Here is a 13,353-nt window from a genome sequence, read left to right on the forward strand (position 1 = left end):
TTTCGCCATATCGGAATTTGGAATTACGTCACACAGCTTATCGTATATTGTGTATATACAAAATTTCAGTTCAATCGGTTGAAGATATCTGCTTCAAATTGAGTAGCAAGATTCCACCCGAACAAACATACATACATACATACCTACATACATTGTAAGTTAAATAAAATAAAAATATGTTGTATTGGCAACAGGCATGGAATAGGAAATATTACTGCGCATTTATCCCGCCAGACTGCAGCACTGTTTGGTTGATAAACAAAAGCCAATGCTTTTGTTTATCAATTTTCCTAAGTTGATGAAAACGTTTATGTTAGAGTACTTTATTCATATTTTCATTATGTAAGCATTCGTTTGTGAAAATATAAATTCGGGTGCCGAAATATTGGTAAACATTGTTTTCCAAAAGATAAAAAACTTCGAAAACTATGGGAAGCCGCTACACGCTGCAAAATTTTCGAGCCAGTAAATGGTCAAAAATATGCTCAGAACACTTCACACCTGACGACTTATGCAAATATGGACATCATACATACGGCTTTCAGTCAAAATTTATCAGTTTATCACCATAGTTGACCAAATAATGCAGAACATAACCTAAAATGGTGTTATTATTTTCATTCATTTTATTATTGTCATTATTTTGGTGTTGTTATATTTATATTCAGGACTAGTTAACCGCCCTTCAGTTTTCTCAGTTTTCTTATGGTCTAAAACTGAAGTCTTAAAAGTGTACTATGACAAAGAACTGCTAAAGAAACAAATAGTACAATGTGATCTCAAAAATAAAGGTGTTGTGTTTTAAAATGGACTTGAATCATTTCGCAAATTAGTCTTGTATTTTTACATTTTGTGTTTTGAAGCCTATTCAATAATCGACTAAATCCCTTCTTTTTTATTTTAAACTCCCAACACGATTGCGAAGTAGGTATTTTAGTCATAAATCTTCAAAAATATTGAAAATTACTCAGTAACTACTCCGGTTGGAGTTTGGTACTACTACTTACTAAATCCATGGCAGCAGATCGAACAGTCATTCGAGTATCATTCATTCTTATCTATTCTACTTCGAAATCAAATCTGTGCTTTGTAACGTAGACATGATACGACTCAAATTCCTATGACAATGCGGCATAGCGTTTTACTTCAATTCATTCGGCGACCTTGGCTTGGCTGGCCAGGCTGGCTGTTGTTGATTCATACATATTGTAGTGTTAAATCGTTATCGCCCGCAGGTTTTTCGGATAGTTTTAGCTCAAAATTGCTATAAATCATAATTGTAAAGATATTTGTCAACTAACTAATAGAGGAACAACAACGAAAATCAAGGTAATTTCTACTTAATGCTTTTTATATCCTAGTTATGCGTCAGATTAAGCTTACGTCATACGTTTATGCTGCCGGTGGTAAAATTAGCTTGGAATCAGTAGGTAGGTACTCCGTTTACCTACTAATTCCATGAAAATTAGATATTACTACTAAAACTTAACAATTTCTTTATGATGTATGTAGATTGTAGATATAGTTTTAGGTATAATAGTAATAAAAACACTTGCTAAATTGATAACACCGTGTAAAATGTGTGCCGTATCCGTGGCGCGAAATTCGATACCAATGGTTTAGATATGTACCTACGTACCAAGTCTATTTTATTTTCCCTAAATTCCAAAACATCCAGGTTATCGAGTTATACCAACTGTACAATGTCCTGATCTTAAACAGCTAAGAACATGTTAATGGTTATTGGGTACTGTGTGGTTATTTTTAAAGAAAAAAATAACACATGTTTGTCCTCGAGTCTATCTAAAATTAATCCAGCGATTGATAGCACACTTAAAAGAACATTTGAACATTTGAACATTTTACATTGTTCTTATCTGTGAATTTTTCGAGCGTTTTGAACGCCGTCATTATCCTCCTTCAAAATAAAGAACCATTCTAAAATCTTAAAAATCAAATGTTATTTAAATTTTACACTACCCCCAACACAGATTATTATTTCTAAATTAGGGTAGTACAAAGTTTCTTATCTTATTGAAATTTGAAGAAGGGTAATGACGGCGGTCAAAACGCTCAGAAAATTCATCCAACAGAGCGATAGACTTTTCGCATTTACAATACAGATTATTTAAAATGGATAATACCTATAAATAAATATTACATACACAACCTGAGTACCTTCGAGGCCAAGTGATGGGATTTTTACTAGGTAACTCAACGAGAATTTTACAAAAAAAACATCCATTCTAAAGTCTGTTCTGGTTTCACGGCTAAACCGCTGGGCGGATGTTGTTGAAATTTGGAATAGATATACCTACCTAGGGCTCAAACATCAACACCACCACACCTCGAGCCATATATAAGTATATACCTAAGCATTCAAGATCCAGGTCAATCTAAGAAGTATCTAGATAGGCATGTCCTTGTGAAGGTACGAAAGTACTTGTCATTATTATTGTTATTATTATACTGTTATTCCGGCAATATTTATGTTCCATCTAGTGTGTTAATTCATCTAAACTATAAGTATGCTAAACAGAATTATACAGAAACATTATTAACATAATTTGATTTTCTAATTCGTCCAAATAAATATAATTCTAATTTTTTTATATTTCGTTCTAGATGTCTGAATACAAAGATCCTGATATACCAATTAACTTGGGGCAGAAAAGAATGCTGTACAATGAATGTGTGCAGAATGCCATGGACGCCGAGACGCCGATCATTTCAGAACACATTCGAGGCGAAGACATCGAAAAACTAATGAATATAGATATTGCTTGTGCGAAACAAGACCTCAGGTTTATATTGAATGCATTGACAGATGAAGACATGCTGTATGTATCTAGAACCATCAAACAGAGTACTTGGATCATCAACGATAACAAATATGCAAACATTATAAACCCCGAGTATTTAAAAACTCAATTGTTACCCAAAATGACAGCCAAAGCTGCAAACAAACTGCTGAAACATATAAGATTGCATTTAAAAGACGAAAGCCGAGTAGAAGCTTTTTACTCTAACGAATACAACATCAAGACTGCACTGAAATGGTTACATAATTGTTCAATACCTTTCGTGGAACGAGAGGTCGAAAAGCATGCGAAAGATATTGAAATTCATCTTTTCAAACGCTTAAGCGAAAAGTCTACGTCAATATGGAAAATTTTGATGAAACACAAGGACACGAAAAATCACAGACAAGCGTTACTGTCCACATTATTTATATTGTACAAAGATACTGATCAATTCATGGATTTAATTGAAGAAACCGATTGGCGTGATATTCCGAGTCTTGGAGATAAAGGCACAGCAATAATCATGAAAAATAATGCTCAAAGAGTGATCGACAAACTGAAAATATATTTAGGCATTATACACAGACCAACATTTGCAAAATGTTTAAAGCCTGAGGATGTAAAGGATGTTTTATATAAAATGGCAGAAGTATGCACACGTACCAACAGATACTACGATACATATTATATTTTTAATTCTGATTCTATGCAACATTTTATATATCGAATGCCTACAGATCAACAACTCAGATTTGTCAAAGAAGTATTTATTGATAAAATTCATACCAGTACAATCGATATAGGCGCATCCGAAGATATGGAAGTAAATAAAATGGCAAGACTATTTTCGTTGTGTAAACCGTATATAGAAAACGACTACATTTGGTTTAAATTTGCACCTTTTGACGAAGCTTTTGCTTTTATAAAAGAATCTATTCGAAAAGAAACCCGGCAATACGAGAGAAACTCAATGTTGAAAACACTCTTGGATTTTGCCGGCTGTAATACAGTATATAGGAAAACTATACTACAATATTTTAAAAACAAACATATTAATGACAAGTTAATAGATAAAGAAGATTTCGTCCGTGATTTCCTTCAATCCAAAATACCTATTCATAAATATGACGAAAGTACATGGGGTATTTTACATGAAATATTCAAAGGTATGGAAGTTTATAAAGATTCAATAGATATTCCAGACATCATAATTGAAGCAATTATAGTATATTATATTATTAGAAATGAAAATATCCCGGAAATCGTTGAGAAAAAATTCGAATTCAATTCTTTGAAAGCATACGGTTATCAAATGGATCAAACTGAAAAAGACAAATTATTCATATACTTATTCAACTACACTACAAAAAAATATAACGCTTGTAAAGTTCAAGACGAGAAGAAATTTAAAGATAAAATAGATTTGTTGTATGATATTTTGATAACTTTAAAAGACTGGCAGAAAAACCTAGCTGATTATCCAAGCATCCTTAACATCATCAAGGAGTGTATTCAAATAAAACATAAAAACAATGATTGGAAAACTGATCTTTCCACGTTGTATAATGTAAACAAATCGTGGAAAAAATATATGTTTGAAGAATCTGTGATTCTGAATCCCTCGGAAGAAGTTTGTGTAAATGCCTTGAAGCACGACCCTGGATTATTAAAAAGAAATGAAAGTGAAATACTCAAATTATCTCGTAATGACAAAGTTTCTTTATGTCGGTTATTGAGAAAAATGAGAATTTTTTGGCGTCACACGTTAGCTAAAGATTGGGCGGAAAAATATATCAGTATGTTAAAAGAATATGATGGATCGAAAGCACCGGTACGTGGCCTATTTGCTCTTCTGCCACGTGATCAATTATTAGATTTTGTTCAACAATATGCTCCTGAAGGATCTGAAATAAATTGGGAAAACGCAGATACTTCCACAATCAGTATCCAAAGGAATATTGCTAAGAACATGCACACCGCCCGGCCGCAACCTCCTCCCGATTCTATATTACTGTATGCGAAAGGAGACTACCTCCAATACGCACTTCCGTCCGTTCTCGCAATATTCTACAACTTGAGCCAGCTAAAAACATTGGAATATATACCCAGATTATTTAATGCTCCGGTTTCATTACAAAAACATGGTTTACGTTTAGCTGTAACAAAGATACCACATGAAAATATCATCAATATCTTCGACAACACATGGAAGAAAACTAAAAACGCGAGTATTCGAGCAGTTATATTTAAACTCACTTTTATACTTCTCTGTAAAGAAAAGGACAATGAAAAAATTGAACAACTTTGTAAATTTTTAACAACGATTGTTGACAGTCTATCGTTTGAAGAAGATAGTGCAGTTTACGATGTATTGGGTAAAGTCGAGGAAGTCCCCGTCATAGTTAGAGCACAATACGCAGAAAGAAGCTACATGTTTTTAAAGAAAATGTTGCCTTCTACCAGTGGTGACGACAGGCTAAAATATACACGATCAATCAAAGAAATTCTCATTTCGGCGAGAAACATTATAGATACAATGTGTCCAAAATTTGTAACTAAACTTTTGCTAGAATATATTGAAGAATTGAATGATAAACATGAGCTAATTTTGCATAAAAATGTTAAGATTGAGTTGCTAAGTACATTTTTATTAACTAGCAGCACAGAAGAGATTCTAAATGAGAAATTCGCCACGATATGTACGCCATTCATTAAATGTTCTCAAAAGCCATGTCACAAAACATTAATCCCGCGGCTACAGTTATTCCTACGCCGAAGTTTGGTAAAGGCAATTCAGAAAGGAATGGTCATTCCTGAGAAATTATTTTCACAGTTGCACGACGAATCCAGCGCGGTATTGACTATTTCTGAAAATTACGTTTTACTCACAGAAATGAAACTTTTCACCGCCTTGTTAAAAATTTTGAAGAATATAAAGGAAGGTGATTTAAAAGAAATGCTAAATAATGCAGCGTGTGAATTTGGGAAGGTGTGCATTATTTATTTACAGGAGGATATCAAGACCTATTTCCCACTAATCTATAGTTTGTTTTCCCAAGCTTTTAATAACGTATACAAATCGCTCGAATCTGTTGAAGATCAGGAGAAAAGTATCAGAAACAGTTTTTGTCGTAGCCTACTCCATGATAAGAATTTCATACCAGCACATCTGGTAGCGCTTAATCTTTATTTTTCAAGTATATCTTGTAATAACATAAAAGTTCACCAAAAAAGCGAAAATAAAGCTTTATTAGATGTCATTCTTGAGAACAAATCTGTTGAAGTAAATATGCACTACCATAGTAACATAACATTTGATTAACTCGACATAAGGTCAGCTAAGTATTTTTATCAATACCTATGAATAATTTTATCCTATAATTTTTGCATGCCTGAAAGCGCAAACTGTAGAACTATATGTCGTTGTACCTACTGTGGCGACATCTACCACGCCACATGCACAACGCCGCAGAAGTCAAAAGCCGACAAAACGCGACGAATAACTAGCCATACAAGTGATCCACGACTCTACGGCACTACGGTCGACTTACTGCCAGAAGCTAACAAGCCTAGACCGCGCAGACAGTGCGTTTTCGATTGGAAGAATAAATACAACCTCCTACATAACACCGTCGGAGCCGTGCGGTTCTCCAGGCGCAACACTTAGCCTGGCGGGAAGATCTTCCCTTTGTGGAGGTCGAGCATAATCACCTGGCTCCCGCTACACTACTTATACTTTGTAACTACACAGTTATCGCAATAAATATTTTTGATTTTGAGTTTATTAAGATATAATCATGTACATACAACTACAATGCGCACCACGAGAGTTAGGAATAGTTGCCTGAGTAATAGAAGATTTATACTCCGTTATTCATATTAGTTAAAACACACTTTAAGCTAAAACACGTTTTGCATGCACAACATGCACTATCGCACTTAATGATATTTAAAAATGACAGAGACAATACATATTGTAGTTTATAAAGTATGTTCAATCATTAAACGTGTAAATTTCATAACAATCGGTCCAGTAGATAATACGTGAAGAGGTAACAAACAAATTTACTTTCGCATAAAGTTGGGATTTATTTCTTTTGGAAGTTGATGTACGTACGTACGTGCATATTGGTGCAGTGAATAAAAAACTACCCTGTATTAATGGAGCAGTTTGCCATTTCGGTAAATAAATGCCATGTGCACATGTGCCATGACCATAACTAAGTTTTCATTAACTTTCTCCACCTTTTCTAAATAATTCATAAATGTCTTAGTATTCTATTAGGTATTTTAGGAGTAACGTTAAAATCATTGCCAAGCCACTGCTTGGTGAAGAACAAACATAGGGACTTTATAGTATTTGTGATTATAGCTACCGTATAGTTAGTAAAATTGCAGGACATGTTACAAAATGGTACTCTAAAATGTAACCTGTTGTCACCCCCACCAGTGTTTAACATAGGAGTAAGGAATCAGTTTCAATTCCCTACTCCTGTGATAGTAACGACTCTCTCCTAACCACTTTTAGTTCAGGCGCCGTGCGGTGTGGTCGTTTTCCTTAGAAATGACTGACTGTGCCTAGTAAGAGAACACACTGTTGTTACTTCATTCAAGGTTTCTCACGTGATTACCTCGTTTATATTCTTTGATTATGGCTGCGTGATGGGACAATTTTTCTTATTAGAATTTTGGTGTTATTGTAAGTCAAAAAATACGCAAGCACTCACATTCAGTAATTTAAAAAAAATGTATGATAATTCATAGATTGGAACAATGTCGCTTTAAAGTTAGTTACTATAAAGATTTAAAGTTAGTTACTATAAAAATAAACTCAACCAATGTATTAAACAAACATTTTGAAACAACTTTTATTAAGAAGTCATCACCATACCTGTCAGTTTTGTTTTTCGGATATTACTCTCATCGAGATCGTAACGTCAAGTTAGGTATTCTAATTTCTATGGTTACATTATCCCCTACGTCCACTAAAATCCATCTTGAAGATCATTTAAAATGGACGCTTGGTTTAAATGTTTAAAAATTTTATTTTTTTCTTTAAAAACATTACAGTATTTTTTGCACTGGTGTTTCTAATAATATCGAATAGTAATCAAAATAAATATCATCTAAGTAAATCTTCGTTGAAACATCCGCGACAGACTGAATCTAAACCTATATTGTAATCGCACTTCCGACTTTAACCGGTTTAATATTAATTAAATAAATATTTATGTTATTTGAAAAAAAAAAACTAACTACTGCTACGAGTACTATTTCTATATTTGATTGGAAATTGGGTAAATTTACTTTATTGTTGATTCAAAGAAAACGCATTGTTGTGGCATTTTTTTATTGCCTGTACAATTTATCCTACATCCAAATTTATTCTTACAGATTTTAATATCAAAAAAATAATAAATGTGGAATGATCTCCTGCAAAAAATGCAGAAGCTACACGAACACATTTACGTGTTTTGTGTTACGGATTATGTTACGGATAACATATGCGTAAATCGTTCGTATCGTTAGTTTTATTACACAATTTCATACAATGTATTTGAATAATAAAACATTCAGGACCTATATATATACGGATTGAGAATATAGGTACAGTCAACAGCACAACAACCCAACCAAATTCATTGTAAATTCACCGCTATTACGGCGGTATGAACATTCATGCGGGTAACTTGACATGCGCTCGACAGTAAATTTTTTTAAAGAAAATACAAGAGAAAATTGTTCTTAATTTAATTTGGTGAAAATGAGGCCAATTTTCAAATATGACCCAATAAAAAAACTTATTCGAATCCAGTATATTTTACTGGTACTAATTAAACCTTACATTATTTAACTTATCAAACTGATTTCTCATTTTTCACTTATCAGCCGTAATTAAATCAATAACTAGAAAAATACAATTACAAGAAGTCTTGACAGTGGGAAGAAAATTAAGCTATTTGAAGGCTTCTCCAATTATTTTCAAACTGCATTACATAAATACCTCCCACATGTAGTATAGTGTATTATGTGACAATCACAAAATCGTATTCTTGCATAAATTTACTAAACGATTCATGAAACAATACTAGTTTTATATTTATGTCACAACATATTTTAAGAGGCATACTTAAATTCAAGTATATAGTAATTATATAATAATAAAGTCTATAGTGTTCACAAAATAAATCTTGTTAGAAATCAAATTTATTGTCAATTTTTAGAAATTGACACAAAAATGTATCTTTTCTTGCATTTTCAAGACAATTATAGTTTTCAATCAAAACTTAAAATTTTGATTTGTTTTACCAATACATAATCTACTCTTAAATATAAAATCACATTAAACTTATCGATATTTCCGGTCATTCTTAGTAATTCCATTGTCCAAATCAATAATGGATTTACTGACAATGACCAGGGGGCTTACCATCATCTCTTAATGCGATTCAGTTCAGGACCTAAACTGATCTGCATCGCTAATTCGTACCATCAACGATCCATTATAGGTAGTGACCAAAACAATACGCCAATTTGATTTCATTCACTCATTTTGCATACAATTCCATACCATGATGTGCATTGAGAATGTAAACTGGATCGCTTAACTGTCAAAATTGACAATTCAAAAAAAGTTACTATTTCAGATAGGTTTCCACGAAAGAAGTCCCACAGTCCTGGCGCTACTGTCGCTGAAAACAACGATGTAGTCTGTTATTGATAGTTCCTAATTTTGCCACGGAAACTCTTTCGTGGTACGGTTTTTATGTTCCGAACTTTGTCTTTAGATGTTATGACCCACAAATTTTTAGTCTAGTTATTAAAATTTAAATATTTTATTTTATTGTTTTGTATTTACTATAGTCATGTAACAGTAAGATATTATTAATACATTTTAATTTTAAGTAACAAAAATGTGCGCATTGTCCTTACGATTCAAATGCGACTTTGTTAAGATAATTCCCCAATAACGCGAATAATTTTAGGTTCCTAAACTGAACTGCCCTGCATTTGAATCATTGTGTAATATTTGATGGTAGGCCCCCAGATATCACTATTCCGAAAGAACAGTGTCTGGACAGAAAACTGCACACAAATTTAAAATCAGTCCATACACAGATCAGTGCAGCAAATTTCTGCATCTCACACACTGTCAAATGATTAAACAAATGAGGTTGCCTTATCACCGTTACTACTCCAACATCAGGCATTGCTGTACCCTGAAGATAATGAAAAAAAAACAATTATCTGTAAGACTATTGCATCTGTCATTGATAGTTCCTACATATTTAGTAACAACAGTTACTGTAAATTAACTTAAATATACTTTTATTTAACCAATAAGAAGAATCCTGAAGATATTAATCTGGAAAAAAACAAATACATATGTAAAATTTATTATGCATAGTGGTATTTAGTCAAAGGGCAGTGCAGTTAGCATTAGACAACTTACCAACTAATCTTCATTTCCAGATGGCGTGTGCCATGTTAGCCTTTCTTCATAAAACTGAATGACAACTTGTGGGCATCTGACATTTGCCTGTTTTGCATGCACCAGGTCAGCTTCATCTGTGCCCTGCCACTTCATGAGAAACATGAGCTCTCCGCTGCTGTCAGTAGCACCTGAAAACAGCAATGAGATTTTATGATTGCAATATAAGTATGCATGATAGATATACACACAGCTAGACATTTTCAAAGATGGTTGGTCCAGGGTGTTACAAATACTTAGATACCAATTAGTAACATATTATACCTTGGGCAAGTCCTTTATCAGTACATTATCTTACCTCTTTGTATGTATAATGGAATAAATGAATATATTGAATTATAGTTACTGTATTGTAAATAACCCCCAGTATGCTGTATAAAATAACATACCAATAATTTTCTCTGGCTCCAAACCACGGTCGAAACCAGAAGGCTTCTTCTCATCACTTTTGCTCTTTTTAGCACCTTTGAGATCTGGTGTGGCAGCTGAGGATTTCCGTTTCTTTGCATCCTTGTCTGTTTTGCTGACTTTTCCCTCTGGAATTAAAAAAGCTTGACTCAAAACCATATCAAAAGTACAATGTGTTACTTAAAATGAGACCTGATGAATTTGCTTGTGCAGTAGACATTTTATAGATCATTTAGCTCATGCATGGGCAAACCATATTTAAGTCAGGTCTCATCTTTGCTGGTGCATTTTATAACAGCTTTAACCTCCTGGCTTGAGAAATCCTGACATCTGAACATAAATGGAGCATTCTTACTGATGAGAATGTTGAAGGAATTCATAGGAAACATTAACCAGCTCATAGGATACGGTCCAATATGACCTGATGATATATGTGTTTTAAATCTTAAATAGGCTTCACCACATATTCATTAAGCTGTATCCTAGAGACTTTATATTTGCAATTTCACTTTCAGAATTTCAAGCAATTATCAGGCATTAATAATTGTTTCCTAATTCCTAAGTGAAATTAATGTATATTCTGGATATATTATTATGAAGCCTTTTGCCTAGTAGAAGGAGACAAATAGCTAATACAAGAAATTTGGAAGAGTCACACTCTACAAAAATTCAACAATATTGACTCACCAGACTCTTTCTTTTTCCTAGCTTCTTCAAATGCTGATATGAGCTCTGGACAGTCCAGGTTCTCCTCTGGCTCCCAAGTATTGTCTTCATCACTATAGCCTTTCCACTTCAAGAAGTATTCAACCTAGAGCCATAGGGTTAAAATAAAATAATAATTGATATGTTGAATCTTCAACATACTGCATTAGTAAAGAAGTTCACAAACCAATTTTATATTCATATGAAAATTATAGATAGAACTCTTATTTTTACAGTAGGAACCTATTGGCCGATTAAAAAAAAAACTGGAATAAATTTGGGATGGATATGGATGCACAGATGTTGAGCGTCAGTATATAGGAATAGTTTAGTTTAAACTTGGGACACAGAAAAGTCAATTTTCAGGCATATTTTGAGAAATACCCAGAAAGTAGAAAGCATAATAATGCGTTCTAATTTTGTTGCTCCTTTGATGAGATTGGCTTATATTTCTTACCTTCCCATTGCGGATGCGACGATCCAGGACTTTTTCTACAGAGAATTCCTCTTCACCCTCAGGTTCTCCTTCCTTTTTCTTATCAGCCATCCTTCCTTTTTCTTTATAATATTTATTAACAACTGAAAAATTACAAACAAAATATTATACATTGACTTTCGCCATGGGAGCTCCACGAACGATGTCCTGTAACTAGGAAGTTTCACGCATGAACTTTGACGACAAGTATTTCTGTAGGTAAATATTATACCTATGTAATTGTTTAATTGCTAAAGCAACTAAAAATAACCTTACAGCCATACTAATATGGTTATTTGGCAATTTAATAATGTTTCAAAGCAGAACATTATCTGAACAAAACAATAATGACTTAAAATGTACGTAGCTATCCCTAGGTTCAAAAATGATTTGGTATGTAGGTAGGTACCTACCATTATTGTATTATGAATGTATTGATAGTAACCTATCCCGCCATTTTGAATAACTAGGTAGAAGTAAAACGAGCTTTCAAAAATTGTTTGTTTAGAATGCTAAAGAATATCATAAGCCACTATATCGAAATCATGGAAAAATACCAAAATTACCTACTAGTACTTTTAATTAATATTATTACCTTCAAAAATTAGAACAGAAACCCAGAAATCAAAACACCGGCACGAAAAAGCAAAGCACCAAACGACGTTTCCTACGAGTCGACAAGTGAGTGAGTGAGTGAGTGAAGTAAGTAGTGACAGGGTATAGATAAGAATATGGTAGTGAGTGAAGCTGAGCCATAAACTAAAAAAAGTAGTTCAATATTGTTTAGTTCTGCCCCGATTTAATATATAGCCATGGATTTAGTAAGTACTAAAGAAAGAAATCATTTATTCGGCAAACATATAAAAATCCAAACCTACAAAAGAGTAACGAATATAGATCGAATACAATATGTAAGCCGAAATGGCGACCAGCTCAGCATGGTGCCATGGTATCGAGCCAAGGCGCTGATTTTCAGCTGGAACCAAGTACAAAAGTAAGTAAGGTAGCAAAATAAACAAGTTAATATGTACGGAAACAGAAACAAACAATAGGATTAAACATATAAGTACTGACTTAGGGAAAAATGTAAAAAAAGGAATAAAGATAAATTACATGGAAGCCATGGAAAAAATATATATAAAATATAAATATGAAACTAAAAATAATTCAATGTATTGCCCTCAATTTGCCGCAATAAAGTAAACTCTTTGATGTGTTTACGGAATATTGTAACTACGTACAACAGTACCTACTAATTCCATTAATATAGCTAAAATTAAAGATTTTGGATAAGGGGTTAGCTAAAATTAAAATACTATGTTTTGTCACGGAGACAAAACATGCATTCGCTTTAACTTTTTATTAATGCGCCGCCCCGCACACCCAGACGTATAGCTATTAGGTATCCAAATTCGGAATCCTAATCAGGAATCTGAATTCAGAAACGTGAATGCTTTTCTTTCTATGAA

General features: G+C 33.3%; 2 protein-coding genes across 4 annotated transcripts; one reads left to right on the top strand and one right to left on the bottom strand.

The window, feature by feature from the left end:
* Positions 1-1,175: 1,175 nt before the first annotated feature.
* On the top strand, positions 1,176-6,588 carry LOC128679048 (uncharacterized). Its single transcript, XM_053761001.2, has 2 exons — positions 1,176-1,329; positions 2,626-6,588. Exon 2 carries the CDS (start codon positions 2,626-2,628, stop codon positions 6,124-6,126), a length of 3,501 nt encoding a protein of 1,166 aa, XP_053616976.1. The 5' UTR covers positions 1,176-1,329; the 3' UTR covers positions 6,127-6,588.
* A 1,552-nt stretch (positions 6,589-8,140) lies between these two features.
* Positions 8,141-12,597, bottom strand: LOC128679049 (chromobox protein homolog 1-like). 3 transcript variants are annotated; one of them, XM_053761002.1, is made up of 6 exons: positions 12,480-12,597; positions 11,867-11,988; positions 11,392-11,515; positions 10,686-10,832; positions 10,258-10,427; positions 8,141-10,170 (listed from the first exon to the last, which is right to left on the bottom strand). In XM_053761002.1, exons 2-5 carry the CDS (start codon positions 11,954-11,956, stop codon positions 10,261-10,263), a joined length of 528 nt encoding a protein of 175 aa, XP_053616977.1. In that variant the 5' UTR covers positions 11,957-11,988; positions 12,480-12,597; the 3' UTR covers positions 8,141-10,170; positions 10,258-10,260. The 3 variants fall into 3 exon arrangements, with proteins under 3 accessions (XP_053616977.1, XP_053616978.1, XP_053616979.1); XM_053761003.2 differs by having other exon boundaries at positions 8,141-10,024; positions 12,480-12,573; XM_053761004.1 differs by lacking the exon at positions 12,480-12,597 and adding an exon at positions 12,117-12,135.
* Between the last annotated feature and the right edge of the window lie 756 nt (positions 12,598-13,353).

Source organism: Plodia interpunctella, chromosome 21 (genome assembly GCF_027563975.2).
Source record: "Plodia interpunctella isolate USDA-ARS_2022_Savannah chromosome 21, ilPloInte3.2, whole genome shotgun sequence".
Taxonomy (NCBI): Eukaryota; Metazoa; Arthropoda; class Insecta; order Lepidoptera; family Pyralidae; genus Plodia; species Plodia interpunctella.

Bases quoted from the DNA above. Each gene is read 5' to 3' on its own strand.
- LOC128679049 (XM_053761002.1), bottom strand. From the start codon at position 11,956: ATGGCTGATAAGAAAAAGGAAGGAGAACCTGAGGGTGAAGAGGAATTC. The intron at 11,516-11,866 runs GTAAGAAATATA...CTATGGCTCTAG, and splicing joins GTCGCATCCGCAATGGGAAG to GTTGAATACTTCTTGAAGTG. The intron at 10,428-10,685 runs GTATGTTATTTT...TGCTGTTTTCAG, and splicing joins GGAGCCAGAGAAAATTATTG to GTGCTACTGACAGCAGCGGA.
- LOC128679048 (XM_053761001.2), top strand. From the start codon at position 2,626: ATGTCTGAATACAAAGATCCTGATATACCAATTAACTTGGGGCAGAAA.